The following is a 22,369-nucleotide window of genomic DNA, read 5'->3' as shown; positions in this document are numbered from 1 at the left end:
AAGCAGATGTTAAAATGAATGAACTATATCTATGTATACCAGCAGGAAATTACTTGCTAGACTTATCATTGAATAAAGGAAGCAAGTTGCAGAAGAGTGTGTGTAATACAATCCCATTCATAAACAAAAGTATGTCTATGAGTATGTATGCATGTATATTATACACTCTTTCATTCATACCTATTTTTATATATATAGCCGATATCTAGAAAAGTGCACATTCAACTGCTAAAGTGTAATTGCTTTTCTACACAAGGGTTAGGTTGAGAGTGAGGGTACTGGGATAATGGGGAACTTCATGTTAGACATTTCTCATTGTTGAACTATTTGGTGTTTCACAGCAAGCACAGGATACATTTGTGATAGCAGTAACAGTAATTCTTGTTGCAGCCAAGCTCATCTTTGTCCAGAAAAGGAAATTGAGGCCCACAGAAAGGGCCTTGCCCAGGTTTAGGCAGTAGGTTAGCAGCAATGAAGTGGAGAGGGGAGCCGATGAGGAAGCAGGACTTAGAGGGAGAATAGGTGAGCAGAGGAGGCCCAGCTGGGGAGACGCATAGAAAATGTACTGATCATAAGGAGCAGGAGAGGCTTGGCACTGCCTCCTAAACTCTGAGTGTCCCTGGTCCAGTGAGAAAGTGAACAGGGCTTTGGGACTCAGCTTTGCAGCACAAGGCACAGTCCCTGAATGTGAAGGTGACCACGATGCCAATGGGAGATGATGCTGATGACTAGTTCTAACTACAGCTGAGGGTGAAGTGAGAAGTGTAGTGGGTGCCAGAGAGCAGGGTGGAGAGGCCCAGGGGTCACGAATTCCCCTTTCAAACGTTTTCTGTGAAGGAGCCCCTGTCATCACTTCCATTTTAGAAAAGGGTTTGAGAATGGATAAGAAACCTGCCCGAGGTCACCCTGGACTCCAAAGCTTGCTCTTAAGTGTGAACATGCTCCAGACTGTGCCTTGAGCCCTGAGTATGGCCTAAAGTTACATAGTCCTTGGACACCGTTCAAATCACAATTAAATTGAGCATGTTGCAGCACAAATTTGAAAACCACTGAACTTGACTAAGAAGGAACAAAGAAACAAAGAAAAAAAAGGCCTATGCAAGTATCTTTGCCCTGGAACAATTTTGCTTTTAACTTAATTCCCTAGGACTACAGGGTAGATGAATGGAGAATTCTAAAGTGTTCCTACCAGTCTGCAGATTTTATTTCTTAAAAACTTAAAATATATTGAGAAATTTGTATGTTGTAAAGCTTAAATGGGGGAGTGGGTTTGCGTGTTTCTGACACAGGTATAAATGTAGTTTGTAGGGGCTGGCCCGGTGGCACAGCGGTGAAGTGCGTACGTTCCGCTTCTCAGTGGCCCGGGGTTCACCAGTTCGGATCCCGGGTGCAGATATGGCACCACTTGGCAAGCCATGCTGTGGCAGGCGTCCCACTTCCAGTGACAGGGAACTCACTACTTCTCCCAGTAAATTGTCTATCACTAGTAGATAGTGCTTCTGGAATTTTTTGGAATTTTAAAGCTGGAAACTTATAAATCATCAAGTGTAACTGCCTCATGAGGAAACCCAAGTTCAAGAGGTGGAATGATTTGCTCAAGATTGCATGGCTAGTTAAGTGGCAGCTGCTACCCTCTTCTGCCTTCTGCTCTTGCTCACTAAGTCCATTTTCCTTAATGCATCTGAGAGCCTTGGTACTGCATCCACCAACGCCCCCCACACTCCCCAAAGAACAGTTCCTGGAGGCCCCAGGCTGTCTGTTTGCGGGGCCTCTTTGGATCACAGATTATATATATATAAAAATATATATATATATATATAAATATATATATATATATATACACACACACACACACACACACACTTTTTTTTTTTTTTGGTGAGGAAGATGGTCCCTGAGCTAACATCTGCGTCCATCTTCCTCTATTTTGTATGTGGGACGTGGCCACAGCATGGTTTGATGAGTGGTGTGTAGGTCCACACCCAGGATCCAAACCTGCGAACCACGGGCTACCAAAGTGGAGTGCCAAACTTAACCACTATGCCACCTGGCCAGTCCTAATCCCAGACAATATTGAAGGTTCACTGACCCATCCGTGGAACCCATGATGAGAACCTCCATTTTAGAACTTCTAAGTGATGAAGGCCAAATTCTCCTTGCTACATTCTGTAAGACAATCCTCCTCCTCCACCCCACAGTCACAGGGCTGATTCAACTCTACTCTGCTCCTGGGCTCAGCCCAGCCTTCTCTAATCCCAGTGGCCCCTTAACCTCCACCTTGACCCCGCTTGAAGATGCCTGGTCTCAGGCTCACAGGCCCCCTGAAGGCTGATATCCGTTTACTAACCCGCTCCACCTAGTCTGGAGAAAGAGTTACAGCTGAATTGCTTGGAGCTCTCTTCCCCACAGTGACTATGGAAGAATGGCATATGTACATGCGCAGGAGAGGGGCCTGGCCCTGCCCACCCCCAGAAGCCCTCTGTGCTGCTGACACGACCTTGGATGATGCCTCACAGAGAGGGCAGCATGGCCAGCTCTGTGTTCCTGAGCTGGCCCCTCCTCCTTTTTTGAAAAAAGTTATTTTATTGAGGTCATATTGGCTTATAACATTATGCAAATTTCAGGTATACATTATTGTATGTCAGTTTCTGTATAGATTGCACTGTGTTTACCACGGATAGTCTGGGTTTTATCCATCACCATACATATGAGCCCCCGTACCCCTTCACCCTCCACCCACTCCCTTCCTGTCTGGTAACCACTAATCTGTTCTCCTTGTCCGTGTGTGTGTTTATCTTCCACATGTGAGTGAATTCATGCAGTATTCGTCTTTCTCTGTCTGGCTTATTTTGCTTAACATAATACCCTCAAGGTCCATCCATATTGTTGCAAATGGCTCTTGAATTAACTAGTTGTGGTGAGAAATCAGAAGGCATCACTGGGATCTTTTCCTGGCCTGAGTCTCTGCTGCACAGTTCCTCAGTGGCTTCAGAGGGGGCTGCTCTGGACAGTCCTTGCTCAGACTCGTGTTCAAATGGAAATGTCTTTTCTTAATAGATGCCATTTCAAAGAGGCATTTCAAATGAATCCCTTGCTTGAAGTAGAAATGGAATAATTTCTATAAAGGGAATTAGATGGTGGAGTCTGTTTTAAATACCTATTTCACAGAGCAATGTATTTCACTGTGAATATATTGAATCCAGGGAATGATTTTATACTATGGTCACATCTGTAATTTACAACCAATAGGCCATGAATACACGTTACAAACACAGGCTTTAGAGTCACAGGGATACAGGTTTGATTCCTGGTTCTACCACTCACTAGCTCTGATTGTTAACAAGCTACTTAATTTCATTAGGCCTCAATTTTTAAATTGGGAAAATAGAATGGCAGTGCCCACCTCCTAGGGGTTAAGGTGAGGATTAAATGAAAAGATGCAAGCAAGGCTCTAATCATAATGCCTGGCACACAGTGAGTATTCAGTTAAGGTTTGTTCTTTTCATTAACATAGAAGTCATTCTGTGGGATTCCTGCAGATTCAGAGGATGTAATGGGATTTCATAAGGAGTTCCTGCCTCTGGCCAACAGTGTGTTTTGCAACAGGTGTGACAGGATGCCAGTACAACACTACTGACATGTTGAAAATTGAAATTTCATAATATATTTATTTTCAGTTTCCTAGGAAATACTTTGTAATACCCACAACATAAGCCTGGCAAACTGGCTGTGCAGATGTTAAAGCTTCATAAATGCTGTAAATACCCCAATTCTGTGTACATGTGCAACGTATTATTGCTTCACGATTAACCCTGGCAAAAAAACCCCTAGTCTGCAGAGTGTTTACAATATTTGTGCATTGCTATGGATACAGTGTCAAAGGCAGGTGCCAGCAACATGAACTGGATGTAGGGGCTTATGGCAGCTAACAACGATGGAAACTATTCTTACTCTTAATGCATCATTCTTGGATAATATTTACAAGATATTTGGGAGGTGAAGCATGCTGTGGAGAACATTACTTTGGATGTTTTGTGCAACACTACTGAGAGGGAGCTTGGTGAAATATTGAGGAGGTGGGGACCTAGGTCTGCCACCACACTGGCTGTGTGACATTGGTGGTTACGTTCATTTGTAGGTGCTCAGTTTCTCCCAGTGTAAAGAGGTGTGTATGTGTGTGGGGTGTTTATCTTAAGATTTCTGCAGTCCCTTCCAGCATTCTGATTACAAGTGAACCACGAACATGGTTTCATCTCATATCCTGTGTAGTTTGATGCAATTCTGGCTAAGTAGAGCAAAATTAAGATAGATTTGTGGAGGTGTCCAAGATTAGCTATGCTAGTTGGCCAGCCTGGACTTTCTTTTTCTATTGTTATCTGTCTTGTTCATAAACCTCGTGGGTTCCAGTTGGCTCTCATGCTGTCTTAGAGACAGATGTTTTTCCCCCTCCAAGGGAGCAGCATGGAATGTGGACAACTCAGCTCTTGTTGGCAAATTGTCAAGAATTAAATGAAAATCAGATTAAGTTACCAAACTCACACTGTCCTTGGAATCCTTTTCAAGATGCCAAAGTTTAGTAGCAATTGACATATTGCAACATGATTGGGTCTTTAAGTCATATATATCAAAATATTATTCATGTAAATTAAAAATACATGCTCACAAAAACAACAATGTACATTGTGCAAGAATACATGCACAGCAAACACATTGGAATTGTTGCCTGGGAGGGGGGACTGTAGTGGAAGGGGGATAAAAGGAAGCAAACAAAACAAGAGGAGAGTAGTTGCTGAGACTCAAAGAGATGATGACATTTACCCAAGGTGATGGAGCTAGTAAGCAGTGGGTAACAATTTGAACACAGTGTCACTCAAAAGGCCAGGACCTTGTTCTACTACATCCTGCTGCCTTTTTGCTCTTAAGTGGAAACTACGACAATAACAACAAAAGATTGAATTGTGGCTTGTTATTTATCAGTTCTCTCAGAGGGTTGCTATGCTGTTACTTTTCCCTCTGGAAGTAAACTTCTTGCAAGATTCCCTCTTAGGGAGCTTTGTCTTTATCAGATCTTGTCTTTTTTGGGTGATTTCATCTTCCAGTAACAGGAAAGGTAAGGTAAATTAATTCAACTCAGGGTTTCTGAGGTTGTATCAGGGTGAATAATTCCAGTTCACAGAGATTTTTAGAGGCCTCTAGAGAGTTAGAAAGTGGGAAGTTCTTCAAACTTTGGTTCTTAACGTGATATACCACTATCCCAGAGATGGGCACCTGAAATATATATTTTTTATTTTTTTTTGAAGATTGGCACCTGAGCTAACATCTGGTGCCAATCTTCTTTTTTTCTTCTTCTTTGCCCTAGAGCCCCCAAGTACATTGTTGTATATTCTAGTTGTAGGTCCTTCTGGCTCTGCTAGGTGGGACGCCACCTCAGCATGGCTTGATAAGCAGTGCCATGTCTGTGCCCAGGATCCGAACCAGTAAAACCTGGGGCAGCTGAAGTGGGGCGCACAAACTTAATCACTTGGTCATGGGGCTGGCCCCAAGGCACCTGAAATAGCACAGCAGGTGTGTTGTGAAAGAACTTTTGCCCATTTTGTCTGGGGAATGTACTCCATGGTGGGCATCTATTACAAGACTTGACACCTAGGAAAAAAGTGAAATAATAATATTTATATGTCTTTACTTTTATTCGAAAAATTACACACAGAAATGATAAACTGGGAATTAATGATATTTGTTACATAAGCGTAAATAAAAATAAGATTGAATTTTCCCTCTTGCCCAAAGGGAAGGAGATCTTTTCCTCTTTCTCTTTTCTTGGAGCATTTCCTTGAGAAACTGTATTTATGAGTGTATAATTAATATAGTAAATATACAATATGTAACTATATATATAACATGTAATTGCATTTATGAATGTATAATATAATAAATATATAATATATAACAATGTAATTGTATTTATGACTGTATTTATGAGTAAACTATATTTATGAGTCCTTTCCCCATCTCTTTGATATGTATATAAACCTTATGTAAAAGCTAAATAAGCCTCTTGATGATGTTACCACCCAGGAATGTTTTCTTAAAGGCTTGGGAGCTATTGCTTAGAAATGTAAATATCCAGGGAGACAGTGGCCCTATCACCTTGACACCGTGAGAATTGAGCCTACTGCCTTGCACCAAGCTGTAGCTACCTGCTTGTCATTAGAGAGAGAAATTTTATCCTTCCTTAGGATGAAGGTAATACAGATGGTCACCCTACTTACTAGGTGAATTTAGGAAGAACTATGAAAAAATGTACAGCAACTGGTGCTGTCATGTCCCCTTACGTGAAAACTAGTTATCGTTTATCTTGAGAACATGTATGTAATGGATCTTATCTGCTTGCCTATCTAGAAGGGTGAGATTTCTTTCTGTCTTTGCAATCTTGTTAGAAGATTGTCTGGGAGGCACATCATAGTCTGGTTTAGTGCTTATTAAATAATAAAACTGCTTTCTTTCTTTTCTCCATTTGTGGAAAGGATTTCTGGGTTGGCAAGAGATTTTATTTTTAGCTTTTCCTCCTACAGTTACCTATAGAGAGTGGGTAGGATTGGGCTGGAAGAGATAGAGGAGGGAATGAGACTTCTTCAATTATACTTCTTATATAGTTTTGCCTTTTGAACCCTATTGATGTCTTATATATTAAAGAACATAAGAACATTAACAAGGATGGGGAAAAAGGAAACCCGAAAATTGAATACAAATTAGCAAATGAACTTAAAACCTAACTGAACAGCAACTATGGCATATTCACAAGGAGGCAAAAATATAACTCCTATGACATACATTGTACGGATCAAAAGGACTGCCAAGAAAGTTTGTTCTTCGTAGGAATATTGGCTGACAAGTCAGCTATTCTAAAACTATTTTGTGTGTGTTGTAGGACTGAGTGATTAAGTAAATACATTGATATTTGAACTAGAGTTCTCCTTGTGGGAGGAGACACAAGGAAAGGAAAAACCCTGTTGCAAAGAATTGGAATTACAAGGTATCAGTATGAATTCATGATTAAAAAAAAAAAATCTATGTCCTTAGCTCTGTCCACTGAATGGTTCTAAAGCAAGGACACCCTTGGCAGCAAGAAACAAACCAGATCTTGGTTTCTAAACACCTTTCTTCAATGCAAGAAAGCCAAACTGCTTGGAGAATAGGCTGATTCTAGGCCTAGCATAGAAAAATTACAGCTTGTTGAAAATACTAAAAAACTGATGAGAGCATTTCAAAAGAACGCAGAAATCACCTTGAAGGGGCTCCCACTGGCCAAATTTTAGCAGCAAAATAAATGAACTTAGAAACAATTTATAACACATTGAATAAAAAAGAATTCATAAGTTCATAATGATACCTCCAATACTAAACAAACCAATAAATGAAAATAGGAGAAGGAAGAAAACTCTTCTATGCAGAAAAATGCCAACTGATAAATGTAGAAGAAGTGATAGAAATAGGAAAATCACCAGTTTACAAACATCGTGGTAAAAATTGTTTGAGACAAGAATCATCAATGGATGCTTCAACAATTGGTGGGGAACATGTGGTCATGTGGTATTGTAGTATAACTCCTCGGATCTCTTATTAATTCAAAGGGAGGGGAGATATCTGTAATATTTTTTTTAATATCCTTTTTTTTTCCTTTTTCTCCCCAAAGCTCCCCGGTATATAGTTGTATCTTCTTAGTTGTGGGTCCTTCTAGTTTGTGGCACGTGGGACGCTGCCTCAGAGTGGCTCGAGGAGCGGCGCCATGTCTGCGCCCAGGATTCGAACTGACGAAACACTGGGCTGCCTGCAGCGGAGCTCGCGAACTTAACCACTGGGCCCCGGGGCCGGCCTCAGGAGATACCTTTAAAGTGGAGAAAACTGTTGAACACCAGCTTACCAAGTGATGAAATTTAGGATCATTAATAATGGGACAAACATCGTGGCTCTTGATGTGATGCACTGAAAAGGACATAGCGTCATCTGGCTCTACTCCTACTAGTGTGTTTAACTTCAGTCTGATCATGAGGAAGCAGACAAAATTGAGGGCCATTCTGCAACATAAATGGCCTGGGCTTTTAAAAAATGTCAGTAATTAAAGGTAAAAACCAAAACAAAAAAGGCAAGGGAACCCTTCTAGATTAAAGGAAACCAAAGAGACTTGATCACTAAATGCTGTGTGTGATCCTGGATGGGATCCTGGACTTCCCCACTACTGCAGTCCAAAGGCTTCTAAAGACATTATCAGCACAATGGGAGAAATTTGAATCTGAACTGTATAAGATAATGTTAAATGTCCTGAGTGTAATACTTATGTGGGGGTTGTGTAACACAACACCTGTGTTCTTAGGAGATGCACACTGAAGATGAAGTGTCATGGTGCCAGCAACTGCTCTCAAATGATTTGGGGGAAAAAAGAAAAAGTTATATAGGGAGAGAGAAAAAGAGAGTGATAAGGCAAATGTGGCAAAATGTTAACTGGTGAACCTGGGAGGTGAAGGGTATGTGGATGTCCTCTAACCTCTTCTCTGTGACTTTTCTGAATGTTTGAAAATTTTCAAATAAAAACAATTACATATCCTATTTTTGTTCTTTTGGCAGTTGCGCCTGTTAACCTAAAAATAAAGAGCCGAAATGAGAGGCAGTGAGATGTTTATTTTGGGATCAAAGAATTGCAATTCAAGGAGCACAGATTCGGGTAGAAACCCAAATACTGTCCTAATTACAGGAGAGGGGCTTAGGGTTTTTATGGGGAAAAGGGAGGATGAGAGGAGCTGTATTAAAGAAGAGTTCATTTGTGCTAGATAAGGTAAGGCTAGCTTTGTACTTCAGAGATTGGCTTGCGGTATGATCATCAGGCAAAAGGCCAGACTTGTTTGGTTAATGATTGGTGATCAGCAAAATCCAGTTTCATCAGTCCTTACAAACAGGATATTCTTGTCCTTACTCACTTCTTGGAATGTTGGTGGTTTGGTCCAGTTTGGAAGATAAAGAAAACAAGTGTTGCAAGGCAATTCCTCTGCAATGGCTGCTCTGGCTCTGTTTTAATATGGCTCCACTCACGTCATCTTTCACACACCTAATTCATCACTTCATGTTTGTTCATCCTGATTGCTTTTTAAAATTTATTAGTATCTATATTTCCTCCTAAGGTGGCAACTGTTTAGTGGATGAAAATAATCCATAACCAATCTATAAATGAAAATTTGGGAGAGAGTTTATTCTGAGCTAAAATGTGAGGACCGTGAAGTGGGGTGTGCAGAGTGGTTATATACCCCCAAAGAGGATGTTTCACATATGACTGAAATGTCCCTTTTACAATAGTTGCGAGACTGCTCAGTCAGCACAGTGATTGATGGACACAGCAGGGTGGCAGGTCTGTTGTCTCGAGCTGGGTGGTCACAGATAAGCTGGATGGTCACAGGCAGGCGCAGCAGTCAGTTCCTAGCCTAAGGAAAGATGCTTGTCCTTAAGGAAATGCCAATGTGGGGGGAAGTTGCACCTTTATCTTAAGGCCGTTTGTTCTTGCCATAGGAAATGTTTAAAGCAGATATACGATGCATGCTCAATCGCCATGTCAGGCCTTTTTGGAAACTCAAAGTCAGGCCGAATTAGGTTTACACCAAATGACTTCCTCATATATTCCAATATATCCTATTGCTTGCCATTTCTACTTGTCAGTTTCAACTTACCCTCATGCCCAGTTAACTCATCCTACTGCCTCCCTCCCCCATACACACATGCACACACACATGCTATCATGGAAATTTTCTAGAACATATATAATTTAAATTTGGGGTTATTTTGAAAACATTATCTCCTTTTATTTTTCTTTCATGACTCTCTCCCCTTTCCTCCCCCATATCTCTTGCAGCACTGCCTGACTTTTTTCATTATTTAAGGACTTCATTCAAAGGTGCTTTCAATGTGGGTCTTTGTGTGGCAAACATTCTGTGCCCTTGGATACAGGGAATTTTCTATGACTTTCTCCTATTTGAACGATAATTTGGCTGAATATAAAATTCTACAAAGTTATTTTTCCTCAATATTTTTAAACTACTATTCCACTGTCTTCTAGCATCCAATGTAGCTGTTTGATATCCATCTCATTGTCATTTCTTTGGAGGTGATCTGCTCTTTCTCTCTGGAAGCTTTTAGACTTTTCTCTTTGTCATTATTCTCAAATTTTATTGTTATTCCTAGGAATGGATTTTTCCTGATCTCTGTTCTCTGCCCCTTTATGAGCCCTTTCGAATAAGGTTATTTAGGGGAAATTTATCTCCACTATTTCCTCAAATATCTTCTCTGCTGCATTTTTACTTTTCTCTACATTTGGAACTATTGCCCAGGCATTGGTATTTCTATATTTATCATCCACATTTCTAAGCTTTTCTTTCATATTTTATATTTTTTGTGTTTTCCTACTGTGAGACTTCCACAATCTTGTGTCCACAAATTCTTTCTTCAACTATATTCATTCTATTTCACTTACTCTGTTTTCACTTATTAGATTTTTTTATTTCAACTATTTTATTTTTCATGTCTAATATTTTCACTTACTTCTTTTTTATGATTTCTTGTTCTTATTTCATGTTGCTAATATCTTCTTTTAATAATGCCTTGTCTCCTACTTAAAGAACATCTTTAGATTCCAGGTCTTTCTGTTCCAGAGCTTTTGTTTCAGATGGTATGTGTGGCTCGGTGTATATGTGTCATCCTTAGCTATCTGGTTATTTGGTTTGTGAGCTCATTTTCCCTTCAGGCATCAACTAGCATGCCTGCTACTATGCATTGGGGGAGGGTTAAAGCCAATTAGAATTGGCCTTAACTATATATTGGAATCAGAGATTTAAAGATGAGAATCCAGGAACCACAGAACCCTTCATGAAAACTGACGCCATTCCACCAGTCAGTCTTCTGCCTGAGATTTTCTCTTTTAAACCTTTAGGAAGAAATAACAACATAATCCACAATCCTGGTGATTTGGTTGGGAGCATGGTGGAGTGAATGCCTGTGTCTATTTTCATGAACTTTCCCCTGTCTCCCAGTGAGGGTTTTGTGTTGCTAATATTGACAGACACTGCCATGGGCACTGTTATTACCTACTTCTGTGCTGAAGGGTCGGAGAGAGATGACTATCTGTCTTAAGGCAACTTGAGGGAGAGACAGAAATGGAAGGTAAAAAGTTCTCCTCCAAGCTAGTTCTCCCTGCTGCCCAAGGCCATGGCCACCCCTCCCCACTCCACACCAATTCTAGTAGTCTTGTCTAGGGGAGATTCCCTAATTTTTCCTCGGTTTTAGGAATCCATGCTTCTCTTGTGCGTTGACTGTTTTTTCAGGGTTGATCTTGGAAGACGCAGTCAGTGGCCTGAGCTAGTGAGCCATCTGAGCAGAGATCCCCTCAGGGTCTTCAACTATAAAATGGGCATAACTGTTACCTCACAGAATTGTTGTGGGTTTTGCATATTTTATGTCAGTGTCTAGAACAAAATGTTTGAAAAGTATTGGGTTTTTTATTTTCAAAAGGCCTCAATTCCAAACTTTTATCCTCAAGGAGGGGGAGTATGCAGACATGCCAATTGGCTAATTTCATCAGCATTTTTAGCACTGCAACAGTGCTCTTTGCTGATTATGTCAGGACTCCAAGTGCTGAGCTCCCAGTGAGGGTGTTTAGCTGTTTTTCTTACAAAAACATGTTGGCATGCATAGAAATCAACCCAAAGCCTCATGAAATCAGAGTTGAATTGTTTTATTTCTAGTTCTAAATTTTCTCTAAAAATCTTGCTATTCAAAGTGATCTGCAGATCAGCAGCTTTAACACGACCAGGGAGCCTACTAGACATGTGAAAACTTGGACATGCTCTACACTCACTGAATCAGAATCTGCACTTTCACAAGATCTCACGTGATGCATTTGCATGGTCAAGTTTAAGAAGTGCAGGATGCATCCTCAGCCAGCCTTCCAATAAAACTATACTCTTGTTTAATGCGTTATAGTGTAAAAAGTTGCTTTACCTAGATGATTTCATTTAAATTTACCATTCTATTTTTACCCCAGCCACAATGTAAAATTACTTATATTCTTTTTAATGATGAGTTTAAACTGAGGTCCAGGACGGTGACAAAAATCCTGTAGTTAGAGCCAGGTTAAACTCCGCACTTCAGTCTCAGTGAGTACTGTGATACTTTCTAATTACTAGTAGTGTGCTGAACATATCATTAGTATGCATGGTGATTTTAGGTAATAATTATGCTTTATTCTCTTCTCATATGTATTAGAGGAATATATAACGAACAAACCAAGCCTGGCATTTCAGTTATTCTTGCTTAGGAAGGTTTTTAAAAAGTGAATTCAGGTGCAGTGTAGACATGACTAAAGTTATGAGTGGGCCCTACATGCTTGAGGTTTAAGGAACACTTCACTGCTTTATACTATAGATGCCATTTCTCTTTCATTTACAGCAATGTCAAGAGTGGCAATTTTTATTGAGTAATTTTTATTTACTAGCAACATCCTGTGCAACGTGTTGGTACAAGAGAAAAGTAAAAGTTCTTTCACGATTATTTCCCTGAACAGTATTAGTATGCCAAAGGTATTTTCCCTAATCCAACTTTATGACTTACTACAAACAGAAATGAGGCAATGGGTATACTCAAACCTATTACAAAAGGTTAGGAGCCATCTTAAATGTTTGTTGATAGAAATTGCAAACACAGTATTTAAAATAGGACTTTCAAATGTCCACTGTGAAATCAGTATAGATCTCCTCTTCATAAAGAGAAATGTGAAATGATAATTATACACTCTCATTGTCCAACCTTGATGAAAGGGAAACCAAGATTTCCAATTTGATGTGGTCAAGGAGTCTTGTAGAGAGAAGGGTCTCAAAGACTTAACAATATGTTACTCAGCTGTCCTACTAGCATTTTTTGGTCTGTGCTGATAAGAAAGGGAAGGATAAATATTTACAAGCCAGGTTGCTAAACTAAGAGCTTTAATTAACAAGGCTCCAGCAAGGGCCCATGCAAAGATAACAATGAGATTGCACTCTGTTCTCTAACCTCAATGGCAGGTTCTCTAACTTCTCTGTTTTCAGAGCCTATATGTAAACACATAAGGGCTCTCAGATAGCAAGTTGTTTTGCCAAAGAACCTCTTTACACATCTGGAGTATAACCTCTTAAACTCAAGACTTGTTTTAAAACCATGACTTATAAAATGTTTATATTGGATTGCATGAAGTCATAACATGTTGAATGCAGGAAATAGTTTATAAATCTATCCTGTTACTAGGTTGTGAGGTCATTCTCTCTTTTTTTTTTTTCCTAATTGGTTCTTTCTTTTTTGTCCTACCAAAACTATACATGCTTTTGATATTTCGGGGTCGGGGTAGGGGGTGGGTAAGAAAAGTTTAGTTTGTTTGCCCTCCATAGTTGCTTCCACCAAGAGCCTCTGGCCTTTTCTCATCCAAATTCAACATAAAGGTGTTTCTCCCATGTCACTACTATGACTGCAACACAAAGCCAAGATGTCACCATTTTTCTGTTTATTTTTTGCTTCACAGACTTACTTCTAAGCTCCTCTGCTGAGGCAGGGGAGAACAGGACACTCAATTATTTTTGTGTGGTGTTGTTACCTCACCTTGATGGGATGCAGTTTATGGGTCTATAAAATGAATGACCTGCACCATTTGCTCACTAAGATCCTTTTTTGCTCTAAGCCATAATACTCCAAACAGGATTAGAGGATTTTATACTTTTGGCACTTAAAAAAAGAATACTACTCTCACTTGGTGTGTAGACTGTATCAAATGCTGAGTGAAACATAAAACAAGAGGACAATCCTACAATGAAAGGAGACACTCACGTCCACCCATGACTCAGTGCATGGAGGAGTCAAATGCGCTATGGGCGTCTCTGTAAACATAATGAGGAACATATGCCCTACAACTAGGGCATCTGTATTTCTTACCAGTGAAAAAAAAATCCCTGAACTGTACAAACAGTTCCATAATAGAGCCTATTTGAGAAAAAGTACAATCAAGCATGTGACAATCTATCAAACCTGACATACAAAAAAAGCATTTGATTGGAGAAACATTTCTGAAGAAATTCACAGCATTTTATTCAAGTTAGTCCATTTCGCTCACTAATCTGCCATATTGTTTCTGGCACCATTAATATTATCCTCATTATTTCTCTTTGAAGAGGACCATTGCTTCTAAAAAATCTGGGTTGGAGTTCCATGATGTTTAACTCTATGATCAAAAATCTTTTTCTTTACCAAAAAGCAACCCCTTAATCATAAGAGAAACAGAGGGAAAGACCGACATTAATTTGCAGAAATTGATCTCCACCAGAAACAATTCATTAGTCCGTAATCTTTTGTTGTTGTGCTTTTACTTGGGGCCTTTCTTTGGAGGAAAGGGCTGTTTCTGACAAATGCTTGCTTAAAACAAATAATATGCCCTACTGTATCATGGAAGGAAAATAAGGTCTAGTGCCTAGAGAACAAGAAGGTAGTCCTCCAGGAAAGAAGCCCTAATGGCTTCTAGAGGTGACAGAGTCATTCTACCAGGGTCAGGGGACACAGTCAATGACCCTCCTGCCCCTACCAGTCAGTCATAAGGTACAACCAGGTGAATAGGAGTAGTAGTAACTAGCTGGATAAGCCATGGGCTAGAATCTTTAGAAAAGGAATGTTTGTATTTGAGTAAGCCAGAGCTGGAGGGAGACATCTAGAGAGCCTGGAGAAAGTGACCCAGAATAGGAAAGTGCGAAAGACACAGGTTTCCTATCAGGGGACCCACAGAATGGTGAGACTACAGTCAAAAGCAGTCCTGTGCTTTTCTTTGAGGGTGCACTGAATGGGTTCTAAACTTTTCACACACAAATTGGAATGATACTCAACAAGTGGAAAGTGAAATCAGAGTTTCCCTCCTTTGTTCAATAAACACTGACAGAATACCTGTGTGCAAGGCAACGGGACAGGTGCTAAAAGAAAAATAAAGCTGTCTAAGATGTGGTCCTGACTTGAAGGAGCAATCTAGTGGTGGCCATTAGACCCCTGCACACTACAGAGCACTGTCTCCGTGGGGCCATGTGGCGGCCAGGATCACTTCTGGCTGGAAGGATCAGGAAGGCATTCCCCAGTCCTCTCCTCCTGGTTCTCAGCAGGTCCTCTTTGCCTCTATGTAATCGCTCAGCCTGCCCCATTCCAGGCACTTGTTTATTTTCCTTATCTTTCTTGGTTGTGTGAGAAATAGAAGTTTGCAAGAATAAGATCTTGATTCACAGGTGCCTAGTAAAGCATGTGGAATTGATGTGTTGTGGAAGTATCACTCTATCTTGTTCCAGAAAGGTGGAAAAGATTGTGCAAAAGGAGAACAAAGATGGTGCTGGTAAGGGTAAGGTGTTTTAATCAGAAGGTGGGAGCAAAGGTATGCCAACAGGCAAATTTAGTGCCTGGCTTAAACCAGACGATAGGGAGAGCACCAACACAGCCAAGGACCTCAAGAAGGTAGCTAGAAGTCCTCTGCCAAACAGGTCAGTCTGCAGAATTGGAAAGTTAAAGTCTTTTCCTATTATCTGCTCAAGCTCAACCAGAATGTATGAAAGAATAATGAATAACTAGAGGGTCTTAACTTTCTAGAAAGTAGAAAGTTTGAGAAAAACACAGCACCCCTTAAAAAAGGTGGGGTTGAATATCAAAGGGAAGAGAAAGCTTTTGGATATCTTCTTTAAGTTTGTTTTTGGTGTTTTGGTCTGTAAGCAATCAAGATGGAGAGAGATGCTATCCCAAAGAGGAACGTCTGTAAGAACCAGAGTAGTTGAGCTCGACCATCTGTGATGCCTTTAGACCTAAAAAAAGAAAAAGAAAAGTTTAACCACCAGAATTTTAATGTTGTGGTTTCATAGGAGTTATTATCTTCTATTTTTTAAAAAACTTATTCCTTCTACCGACTTTCACTGGGTTTATTTTGCCATTTTCCTCCAGCTTCTTAACTTGAATACTTAGTTCATTTATTTTCATTTTTCTTGTGCATTTAGGAGGGTACACTCACTCTTCCCTGAGAAGCAGTCTGGCTACTGCCTAGGGCATGGTGTTATAGAACTGCTTCCCACGTGATTCTGATGAGGGGATAGGGTCAAAAAGCACTGATATGGCTTCAGAGCAAGTGTTTTGAAGATAGACCAGATGTAACTGGCCAATTACCAGCTGTGACCTTGGGCAAGTCACTCACTCTCTCTCAGAATCAGTTTCCTTGTCTGAAAAACAGGAATAATGTATTTATCTCACCAAAGTTTTGAGATGATTTATAAGATAATATATACAAAGTGCTTAGTAAAGGGCCTGGCACATAGTAATAATAAACACCTGTTTATACAGTCATTCAAACCAAACGGCTTAAAACAAAGCTTAAAAGAAAATATCCCAAAAGAAGTAAATGGCTTGCTACAGTCTCATTTGTATATAATTAAGTCTCATGTGGATGAATTTTAATTTAAAACAAAATTTAAAAACAATCTATGTAAAAATGATATAATTTTCCACACTAACAGATTAAAGGGGAAAAATCACATGATCATCTTAATAAAAGCAGAAGAAGCATTTGATAAATTTCCACATCCATTCTTAACACAAGTTCTCAGCAAACATAGAAATGGAATAGAACGTCTTCATTCTGATAGAAGAAATCTACATAATTCTAGAAAAAACATGATGCAAAATGTTGAAAGCTTTCCCTTTGATCAGGAACAAGGCAAGGATGCCTACTATCACCACTTCTGGTCAACACTGTGCTGGAGGTAGTGGGCAGGGCAATAAGGGAAGAAACAGGAATAAAAGGTATATAAAATTGAAAAGAAGAAATAAAACTGTCTTTACTTCTGGACACAATTGTGTACCTAGAAAATTAAAAAGAATCTATAGATGAACTATTATAATTAATAAGCGAATTTAGCAAGGTCACTGGGTGTAAGGTCAACAGATAAAAATCGACTATATTCATACATTCTACCACCAAACAATAAAAAAATGATATACCAAAGTGGGCCGGGATGTATGAGACATTTATGTTTATGCAGTACTATTTATAACAGTAAAAAAACCAGAGACTTAAAAGTCCATCATGAGGGAGATTTGTTAAATACATTAAGGCATATACATAGAATAGAATACTATGCACTAATAAAATGAATAAAGTAAATTTATAGGTCTAGACATGGAAAAATAGGCATGTACGACACAAGAAAAAAGTTATGGAAGAGTTTATATTTATATGTACACATATTATGGTGTCTATAAAGTAGAACATAGAGTCCAATCTTATCTCTGGTTAAAAGGAATTCACCAACTGTCCTACACAAATGTCCTGCATGTCTTCATATATTGATTCATTCACTTACACTTGCTCATTAATTCATTATTCAGAAGGAATATTTATTCTGATTTATAGTGACCAATGATACACTGCAACATGTTAGACCATAAACAAATGATTTCATGAACAAAATAGTGGTGACCTAACCTCTCTATGCCTGTTCTCCCTCCACCTTTCAAAGAACGGCATGGCAGGATGTTAAATTTGATTCTTTCTGTTTTCATTACAGGTTTCAAATGCCAACGACAAAATAGGTGTCAAGTACTCCAACACTGTCAGTGGACAGTGTCAGTGTGGCTGGACCACACACCTCCAAGCTGAGGTTTCACCGAGAGGCTGAAGAGGCCAGTGGAAAGAGGTGCTAGTGCTGTGGCATTTCCTATCACAAATCAAGCCCAAAGAACAGCTTCAATAGAACCAACTGGAGAGCTTGACACAAGTCCCCTGCAATTTGGGGGAAGGGATTTATATTTGATTCAAAAGATTAAAGGCTGGTAGGCAATTAAAGTGCATGCACTGGGAACCGCATGCACTTGCAGATTTTATCCCACTGGAGGGATAAGGAAGCTATTATCGTGAGCCATACAGATCTTGTGGAAGGGCGCTGGCAACGGGTGGGCCTAAAGACCTAACTGAACGGCAGAAAAATTCTCAATAAAAGGGAAATTCCCCCCTAATCATAGTTCCTGAGAGGAAACTGTGACTGGCATGCTGGAGGAGGCACCTGAAGGAATCGTCGTGGGAACTGCACAAAGGAGATCCCCAGTGATGGGTGGTTTTTCAAAGATCCACCAGGGACCCTCTGGAGAGAAAGAGCCAACACTGGGTATGCAACATCCACAGCACCTCACTGCTGATCACAAGGCACACTGTGCCCTGTTTCCCCTAACTGCTCCTACCAGCCCAAGGGGCACAAGCAGCTGTTGCTAGTGAATATGGCAAAAAGGTGGAATAAGAGAAGGCACTAACTACACTGTTTTCCCCACAACAGGCTCTTGATCCCCAGCTGGATGAGAAGAGCTATTTTGAATTAGATAAAAGTTTATAGTTTTAATAAATAGACTGTACTAGACTGGATAATATCAGATAGTGACTGGAAAATCTATAGTGCTGCTTCTGATTTCATGCAGGGCTGGGAGGGAGGCAGAAAATAATCCACAGAATGAGTTTACTTGGAGAGGAGTGAGAAAAAATAAAGTCTCTTTCTGCTCCTCTCCCAAAAACTCCAGCTTGTTTAATAAACCAGAAGATAATCTATTTAAAGCACTTAGTGGTGTCTGGCATAGGGTGCACCCAATAAATATTATTTCTATTATTAAAAAGTAGTGGTAATAAAGTATCTTATTTTCCACTTTTAGAGGCAATACAACAATAACACAGGTGGCAGTTAATCTTGACCAGAAACAAAGTTAACTGCAAAGCAGTCTGGCATTACTATAGCCATCTCTTTCATTACATTATACTTTCTGTATATGCTTACATAAGTACAAATGTAAAGAGAATCTTTTCTATTACTGTCACATAGTATTGACTTACACTGACATCTGTTGAGTAGGGTTTAGTCAAGGGGCTTTTAACTTGCATTGCAACCCAGAATTATCTGCGAAGCTTGAAAAAATAACAAATTCTCATGCCCGAAGTCAGGCCTACCAGGTTAGGATCTCTGGGTCTGGAAACCAGATATGTAGACATAAGCATTTTGAAAAAGCTCATCAGGTGATTCTGTTGTGAAACTAGAATGGGGCATCATCAGCCTAAGTCAATAATTTAGCCCCTCTTCAAACTAGAAGGTAGCCTCCTAATCTTTTGTTCTAGTTGGGGCTATACAGAGAATTTTAAAAAAAATACAAAAATCATCAAATTAAGTAATGAAATAATTGATTAGCTAACACAAATGAAATGAATTCATTAATTAAATGTTTACTGAATACTCCCTCTAAGCTAGGCTCAGTATTAGGTGTGGGGATTCAACTCTACCCTGAGAGTGCTCTCAGCCTACAAATGCATGAATTATTTAAATGTGGCTACTCTCAACTTAGATACCAAGAGAAAAGCGACAAAGACCTATTAAAAACACTTACTTGCATAATACCACGGCACACAAGGACTCTCCCACGTGAATCAGCCAGGCAAGCCAATACCTGAAACAAAAGTCAGCCTAGTTTAAGGTGATGGTTATCACAGAAACCTCAAAAAGAAAGGTGCTTTAACGTGAACTAGCACTACTCTTAAATATCTAAAGGCAACTGCAGGCCTTCCTGGCGTACAGTGAGACCGGAGCTGCAGTGTCCACACCCCATTTCCGCAGCTGTCCTTACCCATTATGCAGGAGGGCGTGATGATGGTCCACCAAGTACTGAGTGAAGGGGCCCAGGGGCCCTAGGTTCTGATAAGGAATACTCTGAGGCCAGAAGACAACCCACTGAAAAAGAACCAGAGGCACACAATACCTATTAGGTCACTTAAATCAGCAAATGTTCCCTTTTGAGAGAGGCTAGGAAATAATTCTGATTCCACAAGAACAACTATAGACCAAAGAAACTCTGAATTAAGTCACCTGGGCTTCCACTCTCTACTTATATTTTCTAAACACTATTCTAGTGGGAGATTTATGCTCAGGAAACTATATGGTTATCAGACTCAATGTCCAAGTTGGATGACTTCTTAATGAACTCCACCAAAAACATTATTTTATACAGTTTATTAACACATTTTAAGAGTTTATGTGCCCTGGCTAGCTTTTTTACTGCAGAAACCATGCCTTGAGCCAAACGCCTGTGGGTTTTTTTGGTGAGGAAGATTGGCCCTGAGTTCAAATCTGTCGTCAATCTTCCTTTGTGCTTGAGGAAGACTGGCACTGAGCTAACATCCATGCCAATCGTCCTCTACTTTGTATATGGTATGCTGCCACAGCATCGCTGATGAGTGGTGTGTAGGTCCTCGCCTGGGATCTGGGCCAGAGAACTTCTAGGCTGCCAAGTGGAGGGCACTAACTTAACCACTATGCCACCGGGCCGGCCCCCGAAACCCCAGTTTAATTTAAAATCCCTTTCTCTTCTTTCACTTTTTCTACCTCTAAAATTGGGAATGATCCTGCACAAAGTTGGAAAATAAGTGAGATCAGGTTTGTGAAGTGCTAATAGCAACTACTTAATCACATAAGCTTTTTGTAATCTCATCAGCTTTCCCTCAGTCTCTGTGTTGTAATCTCTGCCAGCTTAGGCTTTTCTGAGAACAATTATGTGCCAACAGGCCCAAAATTTATTGTCCCATTCAGATCTCAGCCAGGAGCAGTACTGCCTCTCCTATCATGTTGTTACACATCCAAAATATAAATAAAGCATGAAAAATCACTGCATCCTCCAAAAGCAAGGGGACTAGAAGGAGCAGCACCTGCCAGTTCCAAAATATCCCAATTTGAAGTCCCCAAAGCTTTCCTCCATCTGTATTCTAACTAGTCAGAGATGCAGAATCACAGAACAGAAATGCACCTTCAAGAGTTTTCAGTTCAATACCTCCATTTTACGTATGGGGAAATCAGGACAAAGGTGGTCAGATTCGTCAATAATCAACACTGTGGACACGACAAACACACTTCTTTTACTTTTTTCCTTTTCTTTTTTTATTGCAGTAACACTGATTTATAACATTATATAAATTTCAAGCGTACATCGTCATATATTTCGATTTCTGTGTAGCTTACATCATGTTCACCACCCAAAGACTAATTTCAATTCATCACCACACACATGGACAAACACACTTCTAATCCCCAATCACCACAATCTCCTGAGCAATATCCAAATAGCTTTGCCTTCCTTCAAAATTATACCAACTTAGTCCACAACCTACTTTTCCAGGCATCTATCCCATTATCCTTTAAAGGAACTCAAGACAAAAGTCGCTCCTCTTCTAGTAGAGATCCTCAGTCTTCTTGATTCCATATCTATGCCATACATTTTTATCCTTTCTATCCCTTCTTAACAACTATCCTACCCATCCCTTAGGTCTATTCCCATTTTCCAAGCAATTCTAACTGCCTCAAGCATTCTGCGTCGGAAGCCCTATCCTGACTTGGCAGGCCTACGGGAGTCTGCCAACTTGGATTCCCCCTCCGTCAGCTCTCCTCACACTCAGTTTAGTCTAGCAACCGTGGATGTGCGAGGACGCAAAGGCATGAACACTCTTAAAGCAGAAACCGTCCAAAGAGCCAACCTAACTTCCGCTTACGCCAGTAACCTAGGCAACCACCGGGCACGCAAGTGCAAGACCTCCCTTCCACAACTTCCCCGTCCCCCTCCCCCCCGCCGTACGAGGGCCTGGCAGGCCAAAATAGATGCCCCGTCCCGCCCTATACCTCACCGCAAAATATCCCAGCCCCACGACCGTGACCAGCGAGGGCAAGGCTCTGCACGTACGGAAATAGGCCGTAGCAGCTCTGCTGCCCTCTGACTTCGCCACCACCATCTTGAAAGAGCTAGACGCTGAGTCATGGGGTGGGAAGCCGTCCCCGCCCCCATAGAGGGAAAGCCTGAATAGCCGGTTTCTCAGGACCTCGAGCCCGGGCGACGGGCAGGGGCAGAGGAGTGCGCCTGCGTCTTCTTGTCGGCCTGCACCCCTTTCACTTGGCTCAAAGCGCCTGAGAGCCGGAATGTGCCTGCGCGGACTCTCCTCGCCCGCAGGCGCGGATCTTACGCTAGGCCGTTGCCCTTACGGTGTAATAGCCAAAGGAGAGGGTGATGACGGTGAGCCAGAACAGACTGCTCCTCTGGAAGTACGCCTCGTCGCCGGCGGCCTTCCCCATCGTTGCAGCACATCCCCGGAAGGCGCTGCCGGGGCACACTGCTCCGCTGGAGGTTGGAGGCAGGACCTCCGGGAGGGTGAAGGTCTAAGGATTCGGAACCTTGGGGAGCGAATCTTGCAGAGCTCTGGTCTGGTGCCCTGGTCATCTTGCAGGGGAGACCC

General features: G+C 40.8%; 1 protein-coding gene and 1 long non-coding RNA gene across 5 annotated transcripts in view; one reads left to right on the top strand and one right to left on the bottom strand.

The window, feature by feature from the left end:
• LOC139042215 (uncharacterized) overlaps positions 1–18,716 on the top strand; it is a 42,442-nt gene extending 23,726 nt beyond the window's left edge. Inside the window, exon 3 of one of the 2 annotated variants that reach the window (XR_011498692.1) lies at positions 17,634–18,716. This is a non-coding gene — a long non-coding RNA (uncharacterized lncRNA). Of the gene's footprint in view, positions 1–7,693; positions 8,674–17,633 lie in introns of those variants that run through there. The other variant, XR_011498693.1, reaches the window with a different exon arrangement.
• Positions 13,551–22,351, bottom strand: LOC139039680 (transmembrane protein 254-like). 3 transcript variants are annotated; one of them, XM_070499400.1, is made up of 4 exons: positions 22,119–22,351; positions 19,723–19,826; positions 19,486–19,545; positions 13,551–15,881 (listed from the first exon to the last, which is right to left on the bottom strand). In XM_070499400.1, exons 1-4 carry the CDS (start codon positions 22,206–22,208, stop codon positions 15,761–15,763), a joined length of 375 nt encoding a protein of 124 aa, XP_070355501.1. In that variant the 5' UTR covers positions 22,209–22,351; the 3' UTR covers positions 13,551–15,760. The 3 variants fall into 3 exon arrangements, with proteins under 3 accessions (XP_070355501.1, XP_070355500.1, XP_070355502.1); XM_070499399.1 differs by having other exon boundaries at positions 21,767–22,218; XM_070499401.1 differs by having other exon boundaries at positions 21,823–22,218.
• Positions 22,352–22,369: the final 18 nt, after the last annotated feature.

The sequence above is a fragment of the Equus asinus genome, chromosome 26 (genome assembly GCF_041296235.1).
Source record: "Equus asinus isolate D_3611 breed Donkey chromosome 26, EquAss-T2T_v2, whole genome shotgun sequence".
Taxonomy (NCBI): domain Eukaryota; kingdom Metazoa; phylum Chordata; class Mammalia; order Perissodactyla; family Equidae; genus Equus; species Equus asinus.
The sequence above is the reverse complement of the archived record's forward strand: the minus strand, read 5'-3'. Positions and strand labels throughout refer to the sequence as shown.

Bases quoted from the DNA above. Each gene is read 5' to 3' on its own strand.
- LOC139039680 (XM_070499399.1), bottom strand. From the start codon at position 21,871: ATGGTGGTGGCGAAGTCAGAGGGCAGCAGAGCTGCTACGGCCTATTTC. The intron at 19,827-21,766 runs GTGAGGTATAGG...GTTCTTTTTCAG, and splicing joins TGGGGCTGGGATATTTTGCG to TGGGTTGTCTTCTGGCCTCA. The intron at 19,546-19,722 runs GTAAGGACAGCT...CTTTTGTTTCAG, and splicing joins CACGCCCTCCTGCATAATGG to GTATTGGCTTGCCTGGCTGA.